This window comes from Solea senegalensis, linkage group LG14, assembly GCF_019176455.1.
Source record: "Solea senegalensis isolate Sse05_10M linkage group LG14, IFAPA_SoseM_1, whole genome shotgun sequence".
Taxonomy (NCBI): Eukaryota; Metazoa; Chordata; class Actinopteri; order Pleuronectiformes; family Soleidae; genus Solea; species Solea senegalensis.
In genome coordinates this window covers 16,933,968-16,955,124 of record NC_058034.1, presented here as the reverse complement: position 1 = coordinate 16,955,124, position 21,157 = coordinate 16,933,968, and the positions used below count along the sequence as shown (strand labels likewise).

The 21,157-nt window shown below is 39.3% G+C and overlaps 1 protein-coding gene and 1 non-coding gene across 2 annotated transcripts; one reads left to right on the top strand and one right to left on the bottom strand.

Moving 5' to 3' along the window:
- Window positions 1-65: 65 nt before the first annotated feature.
- Window positions 66-18,618, top strand: dnai3 (dynein axonemal intermediate chain 3). Its single transcript, XM_044045003.1, has 22 exons — window positions 66-119; window positions 1,175-1,266; window positions 3,448-3,632; window positions 4,049-4,153; window positions 4,396-4,524; window positions 4,683-4,882; window positions 5,604-5,720; window positions 6,651-6,847; window positions 7,256-7,374; window positions 8,042-8,131; window positions 8,549-8,638; window positions 10,162-10,281; window positions 11,078-11,151; window positions 11,292-11,445; window positions 11,812-11,908; window positions 13,805-13,920; window positions 14,370-14,430; window positions 14,887-15,017; window positions 15,749-15,956; window positions 16,637-16,728; window positions 17,252-17,368; window positions 18,192-18,618. The coding sequence occupies exons 2-22, from the start codon at window positions 1,212-1,214 to the stop codon at window positions 18,330-18,332; spliced, it is 2,598 nt and encodes an 865-aa protein (XP_043900938.1). The 5' UTR covers window positions 66-119; window positions 1,175-1,211; the 3' UTR covers window positions 18,333-18,618.
- On the bottom strand, window positions 3,246-3,318 carry trnat-ugu. Its single transcript has one exon. It is a non-coding gene; the product is annotated as a tRNA-Thr (tRNA).
- Window positions 18,619-21,157: the final 2,539 nt, after the last annotated feature.

Sequence of the window (21,157 nt, the reverse complement as noted above, 5' to 3'; positions counted from 1 at the left end):
TCACATCTGGAGATCTGATTGGCTCTCAGAACTGTCAATCACCGTTTTGCTCGGCTGTTGCCCCTGGCAACCACAACAAGTGTCGCGCGGAGTTCCGGGGGAGAAAGTTCAAGCTACCGGTAAAGATTATTTATCTATTCGTTCATAAACTGTACTTTTCAAGTGTAACATAATCTTATGTTAATTCTATAAGACTTAGGATTGAATTAACCTCACCTCAAGTTAAAATATGCCAGTGCTGTTAACAGAGCTCTTTCGCCAGCATTAAACAGCTAATTAATGCTGCTAGCTAGATTAACAGTAGTTTAGGTGTCGAGTGCAAAAACCGGATGGATTTTATATATCTCTTTACGATGACAGTTCTTCGTTACACCAACATTATACATTAGGGGCAAACGGTAAACGTATTTTATCGGTGTTCTTTTCTATTTATTGCTCATAAACAAGCATAGAACATAATTTAATGTAAGTACATTTAAGTTCTAGTATTGCACTTTTCTGCAATAACCTACTCTCAACTGAAAGGTTTGGATTTTATTGCGCACTATTGTGTCAAACTGCGTTCTATAAAAGTTTATTACTAGCAGTAATAACACCATATTAACCAGATACAATATTAAAACGCAGCACACACTTGAATACACAGTTATTACAACAGATAATGTAGAATACATGTTGAAAGAGCAAGTACGTTTTGTCACAAGAGCAGACATCAGAAAAATGACAATTAGGTTTTAATAATTTCACTAATTTTGCTGATATCCAAGCAAACATTTGAGTGTGAATGTATTGTACCACAACATTGAGACATACATTTTGCTAACTGTAATAAATTCAAAGATTGTTGATACTTTTAGGTGTCATGGAATAGTTTTAGGATATGACCCTTTTAGTCATCATTCCATATGAATATATCCTCAGTTATAACATTTAAGCATACTTTATAAATATGCACAGCAGCCTTAGGGTTTTGTTGATGATAAACTCCCTGCAGGGTAACAGGAAATGGAAAAAGAAAATGTCAGGGCAATTCACTTATCCTCCACAAGATGTCACTATGTGTATAGAAAATGGCATTGTGTGAAATCTGTATGAGTCATTCTATTAAACATAGAAATGTACTGATATGAATGTGCAGTTTGATGCATTGCATGACACTGTATGTTGCTTTCAGAGAGTTGACCATCAGTGAATTTGTCTGATGAGCAAAGATGCCAGAGAAGAGTCCAAAAAGTGCAGCAAGCAGTGCAGGCAGTAGAAGGAGAGGTGAGTGTTGGGGAAACAATACTGCACACATCAGCGTAAACACAGTAAATAAAATGGTGAGCTGCATTTTATTGTGATGACCCATTCTTCCGTAGGCAGAACAACTTTTTATATATTATTCTGTAACCCTTAAATTATGCTGTATGACAGTCACATTCACACTAGCATCTTAAAAATTATGAACCATTTTTAGTAAATCTAGTGATGTGAAACCAAATCCGTTTTTAAGAGATCCTACGTATTAGATACAGTGAAGTGCACTGCACTGTCACACAGCACTGCCTTAAATTTAATACCCTACATTTGTAGTAAACTAATTGAAGGTTGATAATTTGTTGATACTTTAAGTCGCTTGGATTTCATTGTTTATGTAAGTGTAGGATACTTCAACCTTGAGCTGTCTTGACAAGAGATGATGTAACATGCAACTAATAGTCATGTGCCTTGAGGTGTCAGTCAGAAAACCTATGTGCATTATTGTGATGTGTTCATAAGTGTACTGTTGCATAGCCTTTGGACATGCTTTTGGTCTAATGTAGATCATCAGTGTATCTTTTTTACTGGGGATGAGGTCATTGGGATCTGGGGGAAGTTGAAAGTCATGGTCATAACATTCTATAGATTCAGATTGACAAGTTCATTTCTTCTCACTTAAATGAATGTTCCTTTAGATCGGTTTTCCTATTTGATTTAAATGCATTGCTGTGGATTCACCCCAACCTTAATATAACACTATCATAAGTTTTAACCATGAAAGTTAATGGCTTAACTGATGGAGATCAGCTTATTGTCCCCAGTTAGGCTGTTAATCCTTATCATGTGACAGTGATGACATGCTGGCTTACTGACACAAATACAAATGCAGGTTGTCTTCACTTCTCCCCATAGCTTTCTAAACACAGATAATATGCAGTAACTGTCAGCAGAGATGAAAGTTACAGCGTAGTCTGATATAAATAACTGTTTGCTGTCAACAAATCCTAGGCTTGTGTGAGTTACGCAAGGTCTCAGACAAATTTAAAGTATCTCTTTAACACAACCTACAGATGTTCTATGGGGCAATGGAACATGCACAGCACATCACAGTCTTTTTGTCTTCCAAGCAAATACTTCCCATGAATACATATGCCAAATTTGACACATAACTCTGTGAAATGAGGGGTGTGAGTTTCTACTACAATGATTTGGTGTGAGGCGTGAGTGGTGTGAGTGGAAAGGGTTGACACACCCAGCTGGGAAGTGGTTACTTAAGCTGTACTTGTGCATTCCCGACGTCCCCCTCAGCAACCTTGTGGAGAGACTTTGAAGAGTGAGACCACAAGCAGGATGAAAACTATCATTACACAGAGCTCTGTTTACTGTAGCGTGCCCTGGATGGAGCCTGGACTTAGATAGGAGTATAGGAGTATGCATGAATTGTTTATTGAGAAAAACCTTATTGTAGTAGTGGCGCAGTGCTGCAGTTTTACATCATAAAAGTATTTGTACAGGGTGTACTGCAAATGAGAAGTTTATATCTTGAATGTATGCATTATTGATCTGCTTTGCACTTGCGAGAGTAGCAATAAAACAATATCCCCCCTACAAGCATTAAGATGTTGTGGCCTGTGTTCTTTCACCTGCCCATTATACAAGGGCAGGTGAAAGATCAGAGTGGTTTTTGTGCATTTGATCAGAGAAGCACGAGGAAGAATCACAGTCCTCTGGCTATGGTAAATAAAGATGTTAAAAAGTCATTTATTATTGTCATCATTTCTGCATTCTCACTGATTGTTCTTTGTTTCCGTCACTGTTAATGTCCATGATCTCTATGGTACATATTTTTGGAACAACCTGTCATCATTTTTATTTGATTCTTACACATTAGATTTAAGGAGCGATTGTGATGCACAAATGATGACCAAGACCAGCCAAAGACAGAACTTTTACAAGGGAATTGATTCTTAAACTGTGCACATAAATGAGACAAATATATGACCAGGCCTCAGTGAGATTCGAACTCACGACCCCTGGTTTACAAGACCAGTGCTCTAACCCCTGAGCTATGAAGCCATGTGTATTCTGTGTATTTGTAGTAGTTTGGTTCTTCTTCTGAAAACATGACTAACTAACAAATAATGATCTTCATTCTTTTATACCCACCCTCTGTCCTCCACATTGATTTGTATCTATTTCACCAAGATCACCCTGAGGACGTTTTCCCCTTGGTCCTGACATCAGCGACCCAGGAGCTCTTTGGTTGCTGTGCGGATGAGGATGTCACAGGGGAGAGTCCTTACAAGCTGCTGAAAAAAGACGACATCATACAGGACATTAAGAGAAGAGCTGCAGTGTCCGATTTCAGCCCTGTGAAGCAGATAGTGCTGGTGAGGCTGACCCATTGTTATGTAGATCTCCCAGTCAATACCTCTAAGACACTGTGATGATACACAGACCCCCAGTCAAGAGCTGTGGGAACAGAGTAACTAGTTTAACCTACTTTCACCTTGTTTTGTGATCTAGATTAAACACACGTAACCACCACTGTTACTCTAAGCATGAATCTCATTTCTACTACACTGAGAGACAATAGAGAGCTCCCCTAGAGACTAATTTGTTTCAAGTTCAAAGTACTGTGTGTGTGTGTGCGTGCTAGTCCACGCTTTACCTCATAATTTACAATTCTGATTTATTGTTTTTGCCAAAATAAATTCAAATCTTTTAGTTTGCCCCATTAAAGAATGAGACTAGTAGAAAGATAGGAACTACAAACTGCTTCACGGCACATCTCTGTTGTTGATAGGACTACCCAGATGATGAGATCTTGTTGGTGTTTGACAGAGACTTCACTTATGGTCAGAGTTTCTACCTGGTTCTGACACCAGAAGCTAAGGACAGAATCCTCAATGTAAGCGGTTATGAAACTATCACACGTGTTTGTCCATTGTTGTTGTTCTTTATATATCTTTCTTACCCCTTCTGTATGTGTAATATATCATTATGATATTAAATAAATAAGCTATGAGGATAAATTAAATAAACTAATAGCTACTTTAAACATTTTGTGACTGTTTGAAAAGTTGAATTATCGTTTTATGTTCTTGTTTTGCATTTTCTCCATTTTACTGTAATTCTGTCTGTGCTGTGAAGCCCCCAGAGGCTGAGATACCAGAAGTGGTTGAATGTGAAGTCAATAAAACCCCAGAACCAAAGCAATGGATATCACTTGGCAGTGAGCTGGAAATCGATGAAGAATCTTTTAAAGAGACCAGAGAAAAGGTAATTCAGCATACACTATACGATTATATATGCATCTTCTTCTTTTGGCTTTTCACTTTAGGGTTTGCCACAGCAAAATGATCTGCCTGATGAGATATATGCACATTAAATCTTATTTGTTTAACATCTGTGTAATCTGTGTCCTTTTTCCCCATCAGCTGTGGTACAAGTTCTCTCGAATGCGTAGGAAGTTTGGGGCACCTGTCTGTTTTTTCGATCGCAACACTGCAGATGTTAGGGACGGCTACCTGGAGTGTGCTTCCTATCAAGACAGCAGATTCAGCATCAAGCAGATGCGAAGGGACTGCGGGATGCAGGCTGTTCCCACACTGCAGAGCAGCAGTGCTCAGACGCAGTGGTATGCCAGCACATCAGTACAGTTGGATTTGCTCTACAAGCAGAAAAAAAACAACGACAATAATATGTTTCTGCCAGCAACCACTCATCTAGGGAAATTTCACATGTTTGAGTGCAATAAGTAATTAAGATATTTACAGTGAGATTCATACATAATTATTCTGTAGGTTTTGTCCACATACATTAAATTTGAAGATGAAAATAACATACAACATTTCTCCATAAAAATATAAAACTAATAACAAGATTAATGTTATATATTGTGTAACATTGTGTGTAACTCACTTTAAATCCATGGAAATCTGTATTTTTATTCAAGGTAATGGGTCATTTCATTTAAATAATGTCATCTGCTTTACCTGTCTCCCCTATAGAATATCAAAGTGAGGAAAGCAATCTTTAGTACTACTAGTTAGTCAGTGTGTAGACATTTTTTCGTTTAACTCTATTTGTCGCTAATGGATCATGACTTTTCACTTCACTCATTCTGCTGCCATAGCTCTCCATAAAGTGCAAGCACACAGGTGAACCAAATCAGATAACATGACAACAATCCCTATGATCCCACCCTGCTTCCTGATGTCCTCAAACTAGAACTTTTGTTTTTGTTTTGATTTGGTGATATGACATGCGGTGTGTTCATTATTGACTATGTACCATATTTTCTCTCATAATTGTAGCTTAATAGTAACTGTGTGAAACACCTCATGTCTATTTTACAGGAGACATCAGAGGAATATGTTCACGCAGTACAAGCCAAGAGAATTAATTGAAGAAGATATTGAAAACGTCCTCCAGAGTGAGAGTCTGAAGAATTTTTGCAACTCAGTGACTTTCAGGTAAATCCCACCACACAAGGAATATGATATTGTATCTTCTGTTATACATGATATTGATAATGAATATCATCAGCCTTGCTAAAACATCATCACTCACTTCCCCCAGTCCATTGTTACATGATTACTGTGACTGGACAGAGCCTAGTTTCTGGTCCCTCTTCAAAAACGGAATAATACTTAATAATCTCAATGTCTGTCTCATGATTGTCCTGTGTGTCCAGATAAGACATAAGAGAACATCATAAGCAGATTGTGGTCTCAGCACTCTGCACTGTAGCTGTAGCTCAGGAGAAACATGATTTAAAATCATAGTAGATAGGATTTAATTGGTGTTATTGATCAATAATTCCATATGAACCTTTTAGCACCCACTCAGTCAATAAACTCTCTCAATAAGCCAATGTTTTAAACTGGCAATATGCACTCACTGACCCGATAATAAATTAGGCAGGGTTTTTTTTTACTGATCAATAATAACCTTTAAAACTGGTATAAATATTAAGTGATCTGAATGAGAGAACAACCCCTATGTACCTCCTCTGTGCTCTGTTTACAGCCAGTTAACTAAATGTGTTGCTTCACGGGAGACTTTGACCATTCACAAGATAGCTAAGAGAGAGAAAGAGGTCTGGTGCTGCAATACCCCCCGAAAAAAGCTAAAAAAAGGAAGTCTCACAGTAAACCCAGTAAAATGCGTGTCAGTGTAGGCAAAGTTTCAGAGAGGGATAATGTGCCGCAAGTCATCTGTTGCGTATTAAATTATTCTGTCTGTGCTCATGTGATCTCAGGACAGAGACATGTGAATCCAAAAACAATTCATATTAATAACATGGATTAAACTTATCAATTATTTATTTTTGCAGTGATCCCATCCTGCCCACTGCAGCGCAAATAAATGTTTTCCCACCTAAAATGTTGATTGTTTTTCAGTGTTCTACAAGCTCTTCAGCAGGAAGAGATCATGAATGTGTTCTTTGACGACTGGAAGGCCCTGGAGGCGTCTCCTGAAGCTGACAACTGGTCAGGGAAGGTTTCTGAAGGAATGATGCTTTATCAGGCCTTCACAGACCAGACGTATACTAAGGACAGAAGAATCAGCTGCATTAACTGGCACCCGACTATCTACGGTAAATTACCAAATCTCAATCAGGGTAGAGTAGAAATTGTGATTTTAACAGTGGATATTTTTACCTTATCACCTTATTAGAGAAAATCTGGTAAATATTAATCGATTATATTGTTATATTTTGGTTCGAGAGAAGAAAGAAAGTCTTATATTACAATCTCAAATGATCTCCTATTGGAAAAGCATTATTGTTGATACTGTTGTAAAGCTGTCATCACCCAGGCTTCAAGTAAGCACCAGATTGTTATATTAGTATTATTAATATTAGTACAGAAACCTCAGTTCAATCAGTTCAATTTAAAACATGAGGTGAGCCAGTAGATTCTCAACTAGAAGGTTTCAGACATTTTTTCAACACATCTCTCGTCTGTGTAATTAATACATTGTGTGATGTGTTTTGGTGTGGTAGGTGTGATAGCTGTGGCTTTGACAGAGAAAAAAGAGGAGTGGTTTAATGAGTCGACTACATTTGATGCCAGACCGTCCCTCATTGTCTTCTTTTGCTTCTCTGATCCCTTTAATCCTCAGGTATGAAAAACACTCATCTGAATGAAAGTGTTGAGCGTACCAGTTAAGATAGATTTATCTCCCCCCTCACTAATAGCTTACAAGCACATTCTTTCCATTTTCACTTCATACTCACTTTCAAGGATTTGCTTTGTGCTGTGTTTCAAGACCATTTATTTGCTTTAGAAAAATTTGAGAGGCTCCATTGATTTGACCCAGGCTCTGAATCAATAAAACTGATCTGCTAAATCACTCAAAAGTAATACGAGTTGTGCATGACGTATGCCTTCAGTGGTGCATGTGTCATGCTCTAGTTTCACTGTCAGCTGGGGCAATGCTCAGCGATGCAGATGATACTGTGTAGAGGAAAATAGAGACATCATAATGTTAAAATAGAATAAAATGCTGTCGCCCAGTCACATCATTAATTTTACTTCAAGCTGATTTTAAGAGGCTAAAAAATGACTTCTCTGTAATACAATCATATCTCCTGGGTCTTTTTTCCCTTATGCCTGCTGAAATGGAATCCCCTGTATGTGCTTGGTTTTGTGGATTAAAAGCTTAACTTAGTATGACGAGGCTAGAATAAATAAATACTCAAATGGCAAGCACCCAATATGTGGAAATTTGTACTTTGAAATCCTATATGTTTGCCCTTTGTATGTGGGTTTTCTGTGTTTTCTTGCAGTTGCTGCTGGAGTGCCCAGATGACATTTTTGCCTTTGAGTTCTGCCCGTCAGATCCAAATATTATCGTTGGCGGCTGCATGAATGGCCAGGTGCAGACTTTGACTCTGATCTCTTGCAGCTCTCTTGCCTTTTTTTTCTGCCTTGTAGTTGTTTTTGTACTTTATAGCTGTCTTATTAATCTGTTTCCTTTTTTTTGTTATATGAGAATGATAAGAAAGTCTTTGATTCATCAAATCTTCATCTAATTAATATTGCACGTACATACAGTTAGATTTATGTTGTATTATTCTACCTCTGTTTGGCCTGAGTGAACAGGAACAATGTGACATTATCTGCATGCTGCATCTTTCATCTGAGAACAGGCTCTGTCAAGCAGTACTATTAGACCTGACTATTATTATTATTTTGTTTCATTACATTTTACATTATTTACTTTTTGTTTTTTGTGTTCCATCTGAATTTATCACACCAGACTCATAATATGTTGAACTTTTCTGTTGTCTCAGGTTGTGTTGTGGGACATTTCTGCTCACATTATGCTCTTACAGGGGACACAGACAAGTGTTAAAAAGGTGTCTGTTGACACTGAGACATTCGTAAGTACCCTTATGCTGTCTTTAATGTGCAGAATGTTGATACAATAACACTCGGTGTCCTCTATCAGTGTAGGTCTATCACATGTGGTATCCGTTACACTGTAATTCGTCAGTAGGTGATGATGTCAGCTGGTTTATTCAAGCGTGGGTCCTTTTTGAATCAAAGCATGCATCATATTTGCTGTAAAGACAGGCTGCACTCTTCGGTGGGACTGTATGACAGACGGAGATGATGATACGTTGACTTTTTAAGTTCTCTCCTCATCCTCACCCTTTCATTAGTTGGGAATGCCGTGGCTTAATGGTCCTTTTTAAGCCAGCCTCAGCTGTCAAAACTAGTTTAACAAACATACAAATGCCAAGAAAACATATCAAAGCATGGTTTTTAATTATTACATGACCTCAATGCCCGGATAAAAACAGCCTATGTATTTGCATACAAACACCACAGCCAGACACATGCAAAAAGTGGTTATAGTGTATTAATATGTTCATGATTGACTGCTTTTTAAGCCATGCATATGCATCAGACACAACATATTAAACAACATTTGCCCTGTAAAGCCTGACTTCCACTGGCATCTTCCACCTGACTGCCATTTTTAAATAGACACATATGTCCCTATCATCCTGCCCTCATTTGCTTTGTGTGTTTTTATTGCGGCTACAGTGGGAACAGCTGTCTCCAGCCCTCTCCTCACTACTTCCTTCTCTTCTATTTTCCACTCCTCCACCCACCATTCCTCACTCCATTCTCTTTGTCCGTGTTTGCTCTTCATTCCCCAGTGTCAACAGCATCGGCACAAGCTCACATACTCCAGCTGCTACACAGGCCCTCCATCCACCGCTATAGGTTGCCCCCATAGCAGATAATACACAAGTAAATCAGATCACTGCCCTCCCCTGTGTTTGCAGTGTCAACAATGGCAGTTGTATCAGCTAAAGGGCCTTTGAGTGCTGTGAAAGCTGTGCTACATCAGCACCTGTTTCTAGCTTATCAGATAAAACACATAGATATTACACAATGAATCCAATCACAGCCAGTGTTTGTACATTCATCTAACATGAGTAGATGTTATGACTTTAATTCATGTGAGCTGACAAGTTCACCTTGATTTGCCATGAAGTTTTTATATGATTATTATCATTAGTGTTCTGTTTTATTTTTATTCCAAATAGAACAAGCACTCTCATGATACAGCTGCCAGAATAATCAGTAATGTTTTCCTTTGTGTTTCCTTTATTTATCAACTGATTTATTGGAAATGTTTTCTCTCGTTTCTTAAAAATTGGGCAGTACTGTTTCAAAATGTAAACACTTGATAGAATCTGCTCAATGTTTTTGTTTTGTTTTAATGATAGTTGCTTTATTACAGATGCCAGTATTCAGACCTTTGATCTATCTGTTCATGACCTATTTAAGTCCCTTTCAGGATGATGTCAGTGAGAATGAAAGTCTCTGTGATTAGATTGAACTGAACGTACAATACATGCTGTGCCTCTTGTGTCTGATCTTCCACCAGGACCTGGGCGACAACAAAGGGAATAAGACTCCTGTCGTGCGCTACTGTGCAGTGTCTGCTGTAGACAGCAGCCACAAAGCACGAATAACTGATGTCCAGTGGCTGCCACCAACGTTTGAGGTACACAGAGCTGTAGGTCAGCGGGGGTGGCAGGAATCATCAACTGCATGTCCAACATCAAACAGTTATCCCATCAGGTGTACAGCGGGCAGGAGTTGAGAGGTTTCCACGTGGTTAGTCAATGTGTCATTTAGTTTTTCTGAATTAATTAATGTGTAACTACACAGCGTGACTTTCAGAAAACCATTCTTGAAAGGTTTCCTGATCTTAAGTCTCTGTTATCACATCTAATGTAAACACATACTTCCCGACCTAATGGAGACCGAGTAGATTTTAATAGCTGTCACTGAACATTACAATTATATTCTCAGATCTTTTGCCATGATAATTATTTATATCAAGAGCTTTTATCTGGCTTATCAGTCACAGGGAAGCCAAAATCACAGCAGAGAAAGACGAGAACATGCGTGCAGTGGGAAGGTGGGTTACAGCACAAAACAGAACTAAATGTGTCTGTAAAGCTACCAGCTGTAGAAATGCTTATTTCTATGGCTGATGGTAAAAAATGACCAATTAGCCCACAGAATCCATGTGTTTCTTCTTCATACCTCATTGGATACATTATGGCCTCAGTGTGTCCCTGTCCCTTGTCTCTTAAGTGAACCATAATAAATCATGACAACCACTGCCACTCCACTCATCTGGATAAGTAAAGTAAGGCAATCATCAGAGTGGCCCCAGGGGGACATTAACCTCCCACATATCTTCACAGGAACCTCATTCCCTTCTATGATCTCTGGACTTTACAGTGCATGACATGGTTCCCTGTTGATTTTTTCTCTCTTCATGGGAGTAGGTGACCAGGATGGGCAATCCAGTGGAGAACAAGTACAACACTTCTGTTCAGGTCGTAACCTGCTCTCCTGACTGGTAGGTTTTACATAGAACATATTCAGTTTAAATATTAAATGAATATTCTGAACAATGGAATATGAACACGGAACAAATAATTATAGGTTACATTTAACTTCATCTGTTTGTCTCTCTGTCTCCGTCTCTCCCTCTAAAAGTGCTATACTGTTCTGGGATGTACGATTGCCAAGACTGCTGAGTCAGTACTCCTCTGACGGAAAGGCTATTGTAGATCAGAAGACCCAGATGACACCCTACAGTGTACCTGACACTTTCAAACACCTGGACCGCACATGGAAACCGCTATTCAGGGTATTGCTGACTCAGGGGTGCAATAGAAAACTAACTAGGGCTGCAGGCAGTACTGAATGGCTCCTCACTTCCCTTTATGTGTGTCAGGGTTTTGAGCGACTTTGACACAGGCACCGGCCAACCTAATTATCCTGATATAAAAGTATGCCAAATTTCAATGTGTGTAGGTGAAACTAGCTGTGGGGGCTTTACATTTCCACCAGGGCTGGCGTGTGCAAAATGTAGTGAGTTTTGTTTAGGCCTCGAAAATGTGATTTTCATGAAAGAAGAATAATAACGCCCTCCCTTTTGTTTCATTTTTTGATGAACATGTTGTGGCCAGTTCTGATGTGGAATAACATCTTCTTCTTTTTTGTCTTGTCTCAGGTTTCACTACCAAAGATCAATACCAGTGGAGAATATGCTCCTCTGAGGTTCAACTTTGAATACTACTCTGATAATGGTGACACAGAGAGGAAAGCAGGTGAGGGATTCTACCATTGAGGCTGTCTCGGTTTATTTGTTTATGTGTTGCTTGCACCACCTCCACGAGTATTTCTCAATTATAATTATGTACAATAAATACAAAGTACAGCATGTGGCTCAGAATTCACTCACACACTTTTAGAAAGCAGTGGATTGTGCGAAAGAGAAGTCTGAAGTTAAATATTCTTATAAAAGCAAGAAATGTGGTCAAATATTGCTACCACTCGATAATAAATATTAAAAGTTTTAATATCAGTTGTCTGATAGTTAGACGTGTGTGCATGACTACGGAGCATTTTCTTCATGGTTCTGGGATTCTTAAATTCTGTTTTGGATGGTTGAGCGCAGTGATCAGTGGAGCACGGTTGACTTGGCCCTCAGGTATTCCCTTTCTCTCTTTGCCTCCCTCTTCTCTCCTCCAGTTTCATAGCACTTTATTAAGTGATACCTCCAAAACAAGGCCCTCACAGTTGCAGCATTAGCCTTGCTGACTGTCAGCTCTTTGCAATATGCTGCTCAACCTCTTTGGGAGCCAGAAGATGATCGTGTGTGTCCTGGCTGGTCAAGAAGAGACCTGTCTTTGTCTGGCTGAAGTTCTGTCTCCGTAAACAAAGCTTTGGTGGCTGGTGGTTACAAAATGAATGTGCTCTCTAACCGGGCCAATAAATCTGCTGGGGTTTGTTCAGCAGCCCTCGGGCAGTATGTTATTAAGCTTTAAATGAATCTCTCTGTGATTGATACTGTGGTGCTTCTTAACATATTTGACTTATATTGATTGATAATACACTGTCTGATTCTGAGGTCTATATTAAGTGTTTTGTTCTGGGCGTCTTGCCACTTTTGATAGTGGAGTCACTTGCACTTGCAGTAATAACCTCTGTAGAGAAAAGTTTCCCCTGTGCCCTGTGCCACATGACTTTCCAAGTTTGACCAAGTTTGTGCAAGCAATCCCTTGTGGAGATGACGCAACTGTCAAGTTGCTGTTAAAGGCGGTAAAACGGAGACACATCTACATATGTTGTTGTGCTGTATCCTCTGACTCATATATTTGAACACATCTGAAGTAGTAATGAGCAAATTTAGAAATTGTGCAACTGGGTAATCTGATCTAATCTAACACCGTGAGGCTGAGACTTGAGTGGGAGTTGTCTGTTGATAAGAGAGTGTGTGAACAGACAGTTCTGTACTGTCCCTGACACAGAGTTGGGCTTTTGTGATGGAAAAAACCTCTTCCATCACTACAAGCTCTGCCAATCTCACCCCCTCCCACCCTTCTCCTTTACGGTCCCCTTTCTTGACACAACTCTTAAGACCCACCTCCACCTTTTCTCCCTTTCTTTCCCTGTAACTTCCTATCTTCTTACCATCTCACTCACCTCAGCTGTGCCCCTTCAAACACCGCACGTTTTGTCCTTCTGTTGGCTACTTCACAAACACGGATTACAGAACAGGTTGCACTAATGTCTCTGTTTTTTTGTTTTTTTCCTCTTTTTTTCTCCTCTAGGATAAGTCATTAGTGTTGTGTCGGTAGTGTTAAACGCATACTTACAGCATCTTTCTTTACTGTCAAGACCCTGTCTTCACTTAAAATGATCCACTATGCTGCCCTCCCACCTCTTCTGGGGGTGATTGTTGCATCACTAAACCCTGTTTGCATAATAAGCCTAACTGTTTGGGGCTATGAAAGCATGGATTATGCTTCCTGTTATTCTGAAAACATGCACTGATTTTTACTCAAGTAGTGAAAAATACTCCATCTTGTCAGCATTCATTTTACAAATTGAATCTGTTTTAAAATGTTAACATTTTATACTACATCTTCCACTGTGTGCCTGCATGTATGCGTGCATGCGTGTGTTACTCTGTGACTCTCTCCCTTGCTGTTCCCCATCAGATGAAAATGACGATCATTCAGAGATCATCCCGGGCTACAGCCAGCTCAGAATACCCTCAGCCAAGACACACAGAGCTCTGGAAGATGTCAATACCAAGCTTTATATTGGAACCGAGGTAAACACCACTGCCGTTTAAATAAATTACATTCTTCTTGGAGTGAAGGAGCTGGGGATACGAGGACGCGATTCATGAAAAAGGTTGATGAAATCCAGAAGGAGGCAATAATTAAACAGTAAAGTTGCCAAGGGCTGTAAAACACCAAAGAAGGAGAAGAAAAAGAAGAAAAGCTTGGGTATAACATGCAGTTATTTAAAGCACAAAACATTGTTTTGTACAAAAAATGAGTTTTCTGAAGCCAATACAAGGCTTCAGGAATTCAAATTAATTAAAGTGAATATTTATCATCATTACAAATAATATGAGGCAGACACATAATAAGCTAAGTGGTGAAGCGTGAAGTTCATATTAGGTGCTGTTGTTTTACTTGAGCAGTATATCTGTAGCTGTTTATTCCACATTCCGTATAGAATTAGCTCCTTATTTGTTTGTTTTTTTATTGCCAGGACGGGGAGATTGTTTACACTGACTGGAAACTGGACAAGGACAATTCAGGACGGGTGCACAGTGAGTGTATCGGCATTAATGAAGAGAGTTTAAATGAACTAACTTTTTCATAAATTCAAAACAAACCAGGGAAAGTGATTGTTGCAGGTACACAGAAGACAGGCGGTCAATTTCCTTTTGGTGTCTCTTTTATTTAAAGGTCCAATGCTTAAGAATTAGTAACATATAATAGTGATACTACAGATTGTAACAAATTACAGTCCCTCCCTTACCCAAACACGCCAGGCTGGCCTTCACATACCAGAAAGGATGTTATTGTTCTTCACTTGTGTAGTAAGCCTCTGCTTACTGCAAAACTTACACACTCTGGTTGGTCTGTCCAGGCTACAAAAACTAAACAGTCTTTATTAAAAACAAGATTATGCACTTGCACTATCCAAACTAAATCTCTCTTACACACTGGACTTTTAAAACAACACATCGCACCCTCTTCTGTATGTTGTCTCTCTCTCACAGGTGCCAAGCCGCTTCACTGTTACAGTGTCCATCACTGGTCGGTAAATACGGTACAACGATCGCCCTTCTACAAAGACATTATTTTGACCACAGGCGGCTGGAATTTTGCAATCTGGAAGGAGGGAGTCATGGTAACCACAACTTCACTGACAAACTATTAAAATCTTATCCATATATTTGATTACATTAAAGTAAATCTAAGCACAACAGATCAAAGTTATCCTGTTCATTCAGTCCATCATAACATAACAAACTCATCAGGATTTAATTATTGGTTTAGTTAAACGCACATTGATTAATCCCTGGGCAAATGTAACAGTGTCACTTTAAAAACAGGACACAGATCATTTAACGTAATTCAAGTTATAAAACAGTCACAGACACAATGAAACACAATGAAACACAATGAAAGTCATGCATGCAGGTAAATGAATGCAGACTGGCATGAGTAAGACGGTGACAGGTAAATGGTTTGTATTTATTTCGTGATTTTCTTGATGACCGCTCTAAGTTGGTTAACACATTCACATTCACCCATTCACAGAGGGGCACACTGGCACACATTCAGCACCATTTTTTTAAGTGAGATTTAAATAAATTCTATGTGTCCAGTTCTCTTATATTCTCTGAATTCACTTTTTTCCCAGTGGCACCACTGACGTGATGTCACGCCATGAATATCTGCATGCTTAATCATGTTTTCACAACTTCACAGATACTGGTTATTTGATAAAATAGGTGACGAAAGTGTAGCAGTTTCTTGTCACAGAGACTGTAATGGATATCGTGATATTTACCTTTGAGTCTGAACTATTGGATCTCTGTGAACTCTGTCTGACCTACTGTAAACCTCCACACCCAGGATGGCCCCATCATCCTGTCACCAAGCTCTGAGCAGGTTTGCACAGTGGGATGTTGGTCCCTGTCCCGACCTGCTGTCTTTTTCATCGGGAAAGATGATGGCCGTATTGATGTGTGGGATCTGCTGGAAAAGACCAGTGAACCTGCACGGGTCCACGCCCACATCACCAACGCCAAGATTACTTCTATTAAACCCTGGAGCGCCTCGCGTGAGTTCACGGTATCTCTGGTGTACAGCATGATTCTTTTGATCCCAGAATTATCTTTTTATATCTGGAGCTGATGCTAACTAAATGGTACATAGGTTCTCCAACACATTTAGAATGGAAGGGTGAGGTGAGCGAACACAAAACTTCACCAATAATTGTTGCTAAATTGTACACTGTGTGCCTTTTAAGAAGAAATTACTTTACAATATATGTAGTGACCCTATAGGTAAGAATACAGGCAAAATGGTTGATTTGCTTCCCTCAAACATGGACCTTAGATGGCATTACTTCTCTCTTGCCTGTCATAGACAATATTACTATTAACTATACTATTACTATTACCACTAAGTATATACATATAACTTTTAGTTGCTGGATCAACAAATCATTCTGGATGTAATTTTACACTTGCTTGCTGTCTTTTAACTTAGTTCTGAAACTTGAAAATACAAAGTATTTACTACGAAGTCTTGAAATCTATATTTGTTACGCTGCAGGAAGACTGTACCTAAGTGCAGGGGTTCGCCCAGGTAGAAAACATAATTCTCTGCCTCTCCTATACAGCCTCTCTCCCTGTTTGTTTATTTATACTTTCCCAACCTTGGTGATAATGTCCTTGCTGGGCTTATGTTGTTTTTTATTTGTTTTTGCTCATTTGCTGGATTTATTTGTTCCCTCAGCAAAGCAGCACTTTCTGGCTGTGACCGACGACCTGGGGATGGTTCGGGTTTTTGAAATCCCAAAGACGCTCTACATGCCCTCCAGGAATGAGGTGAGACCAGTGTCATTTTACTGCTTTATTGCATCTGTGTTAAGTCCACATTTAAAGACTTTAGATTTAGATGTGTGTGTCACAGTGAAACACTGCAGACGTAACTGGAGGAGGACTGTCCTCCTTTTTGATAAAATTCAGAAAAGCCTGATACTGTAATTGTCAGTTTTGACCAAGGAAACGTGAGTAATAAAGTAGCTAGAGCTGTCAACTGTTTGGCAACCCATTGGCAGAATATCTTTTTTGGTAGTACATAATTGCAACTTGATAAACAAACATCACAGAGAAAGAAGGAATCTATTCTATTATTGGCACTGTTTTTTATTATTATTTATATTCTAAGAACATTTACTAATTTCGTTTTCTGAACCTATTTCTTGTGCTTCTTTTCATACTAAGCAAAGGTTTATCTGTTAGTGTGTGAATCCACCGAATCTCAAAAAAAGACGGCTGCTGGAGCAATAAACAACTTACAATACATTAGAGCTGCTAATTGTTCTCTTTCTCTCGTGTCTGTGTGCAGAGTGCAAGTGTGAAGAAATACTTTGAACTGGAGGAAAACAGGTTGAGTGATTACTTGAAGAGGGATGAACTGTGGGCAAGACAGAAAAAGGAGGCTGACGATCTCAACAGGAAAATGGTGAGTTGTGCATTTTAATAAATAATGAGAATTGGTCACTAGTAGTAACACAGATAATTTTCACCTGACTGGAAGTTAAAACTCTTTACTTTTAACTTTAATGATCTAAAGACACGTTTCATTGCTTTGAAACCATTTCCATTACATTCACCTAAACTGCACTCTCTAACCTGACTCACAGCTTCTGTCACTGTACAATGGGACTCACAAATGTCTTATAATAGTGTGCACTGTTTCAAAGTTGACATTGCAAAGGTTGCATTTGTCTGTCACCCCTTTCTACTCTACTCTACTCTACATCTGACGCTCTATCTGATGTGCGTATTCTTTCTCTCCTAATGATTAATTCATTTAGATCATTATTTGATCCTTGACAGTGTAGTTACTGACAGTCAGAGCCTGACAGTCTGTCTGCCAACTACAGAGACTAAATGTGTCAGGTGGATGACAGTAATTAATGCAGAGGAGGTTTTGTTTTGCTGCAGTAATCTCACCTTTGTTTCTTTGTAGACGGTGTCTCTTTTTACTTCAAGCAAACCTACTTCCCACATATTTATTCTGTATCTTTATGTGACTTTTTGTGTAATCTTTTCGATAATTATTAGTAAGTATAGGCCTATTGTTTGTTCATTGCTATGATTGTATTGTTTTTATTGTTCCGTACATACAGAGTCCTTTTACTTTACTTTATATTCTGAGGCAAGACTATACTGACATTCTGGTATGTTTGGCTCTGAGATGGTAGACATGACATTGTGATGAGTGCCCTCTATCTATTGCTACACATATTTTATGATTTTTTTTAACCTCTGGTTTTCCCCAGGAGCCCAACAAACCAGTGAAATCCCTGCAGGAGACTGAAGACATTAACATGAATGAGTACAGTGATTTTCTGAAACTGGAGGAAAACATCCTGAAGGGCATCAGCCTGTGGACAGCTACTGCAGACACACAGTATCCCTGATATCACACACAAACACACACACAAATGCATGTATATTATTTATCATGTTTTATAAAATTTGAATGGCTTAAAATAGTCCATAGTTCGTCTTTTTTTTGCAGAATTTACATAAAAACAAACCATTAAATATGGTTATTGAAATATTTTCATGTAAAATATGAGAACTACAAACATTTTAGTCATAAACATTCAGGTAGCTTTTGAATTTATACTTTTTATACCATCTGTTGTCTTCAATAGCCCATCTGAGATTTACAGTAATTGCTGGGTAATGCCATAAATTAATGCCGTGTTCATCACAATTGTTTTGTGTTTTTAAGAAATCCTGAATGTGCATCTGACACAAAAGCCTATTTTCCCTCGGCTATAAACCACATCCACAAAAAAATGCATCAAAATCTGTCCTTGGCCAAATACATGGATGTACATAAACTCTTTCCTTTAATGCTGCACATTTGTAAGTATGTCAGTTTTGTGTGCACACCTTGCTGTGTATAAATGTCCAAACATTTAAAGGTATCTGTCTGATGGGTTACAGTAGGTCATAAACACAGTAACACCACCTGCCAATACCCATATTATTATCTGCTACTGAGCTACAGTCTCATCAATGTGTCCTCAAATGTGTGGCCTTGAAACTTTGTTAGAAGGATTTCAAATAGCTGGTGTCAACAGGGAGCAATGGTGCAATGAGCACTGCTCAGCTAATAGCTCTCTGACTAAAAGCAAGATTTCCTCATTAATTCCCATTATGGTCTTTCACCACAGAGAAAAACTTTCTTGAACAAAACTTTTACCCTTTGCCATGCAGCATTTATGAGGATACCATTTCCCCTGCAGTGTGTTGCAACGAGCAGCCTTCAACTCTTTGGACTTCATTCATTTTGCTGCTTCGTGAAGAGAAAACAAGGACGCCTCAGTGTGCTGGGCCCATCTCAGGTCAAGAGCAGTCCAGAAAACCTACAGTCAAAACTGACAGCCAGTATACTGCCAGAAAAAAGGCCAAAGGACAGAAGGATGGGGGGTTGCTGCTTAATAGAGGAGCAGCTGGTCACTGGCAGGTTTTCACACTGTGTCCAAGAAGGATAGAGAGAACAGATTCACAGCAGTGGGTGATGACAATGAGAGAGGAGAAAGAAAAACAAGACCGTATTAGGTAGTTAATAGAAGTGAGCTGTGGTCGACTTCAATCTCGCCATAACTCTTTCTCGTGGACGGTCCTGTCATGTCGTGAAGAAAAGGTTCTGACGTGAGGGCGCACAGAGGCAGGAGTCCATGTGGCCCCTGAGGCACCAAGACGCCCGGGTGACAAAAAGGGGCCCTCTGCTTTCCAGGCGTTCGTCCTTCAAACAGTTGTGTTTTGCAGTCCCTCTCTCCTCTGTGGTGCCTCTCACTTTCTCCCAAGCCAGCTTAGGAATGCGCTTCCTGCAAATCAACACATTCACACACACACACACCCACACACACACTCACTCACTCAGGAGTGTCTTCATTCTTACTGGTGAGTAATAATTGTAATGACGGCTGCAAAGGACGTTGTGCAATCTTGTTCACTCATGTGCAACGTAAACCTTGGTGGTTAAAGTCGCAGCAACGATTGCAGGTTAAAGCTGCAGTGTGTAACTTCTGTTGATGTTCTTATTCTGCCTCTGTTGATGTAACAGTACTTGTATGTTATGCCCTTTATCTGAAAACAGGCTCTGTCTAGCAATACTACCAGACCTGACTGAGGGAGCGTTTGTGTGTATACACCAGCCATGCAAGGGCGGACGAGGGTAAGAGTCATGGATCCCTTCAAACTGCTGAAAGACCGGGATTTCACTTTTGAAACTTTTATTGGGAGCTTATTTTTTATTTTCAGTCTCAAATTACTAGCACAATGTTTCTGTTGCCTCTGTCTTTTCTGACATCTGTCTTTATGTTGAACGCACTCCCACCGGACCTCAGGAACTTGGACTCTCTCACACTCTTCAAAACAAGACTAAAAACTCACCTATTCCGAACTGCCTACCCCACTTAACTATCTACATTGTCGTTTCTTATTTTTACTTTTATATATATATATTTTTATTTAATTTTATTTTATTTATTTATTTATTTATTTTTCTCGCTTAGTGTTTTTATTTATTTATTTATTGTACGGTGTCCTCGAGTGCCCAGAGAGGCGCCTCCAAATAAAATGTATTATTATTATTATGTTGCACACACACCTACACGTCACTTTAACGCTTGATGGTGGACATCTCTGATGCTTGGTGGTTATCAGAGTATTTTACATACTTACATTACATTGCCCACTGTGTAGCAAGAGTTGCTTATATTACCAAAATGATAGTGATAGGATAGTGTTGGGTGCAACTTACGCGACAAAAAAACAAGCAAGAGGGGAAGTTTTAAGATTTGCTGCTAATATTTATCTTGTAGGTAGAGGACAATAGCATGGCTATAAAAAAAGTGACCCCCTACTGTCATGAAGGGTATTCATGATGTGCGATTATCCTCAGTTGATTTCTTCATTCAAGTCCAAGAGATTTCACAAACATCAAAAAACGAAAATCTTTGATTTAAGGGCCAGGATGGTTTGCCTGCGGCCCTTTTTTTTTATCACCACTTCTTCAAAGTTTTAAAACCAAATCCTGGGCAACAATGTGAGCAGGTGCTGGGCAGGAGGGGCTGTAAATCTGGCTTGGCGAATTAAGCCATCGCCTCTGCATTGTTGTGGCTGGCCTCTTAGCTGATCCTGCTGGGGAGGGTGTAAGGTCGGGTTGGGTGGAGTGAGGGCCCACTGCGTCAATCTCCCTACATGGGGGCGTCGTCCACTCTGT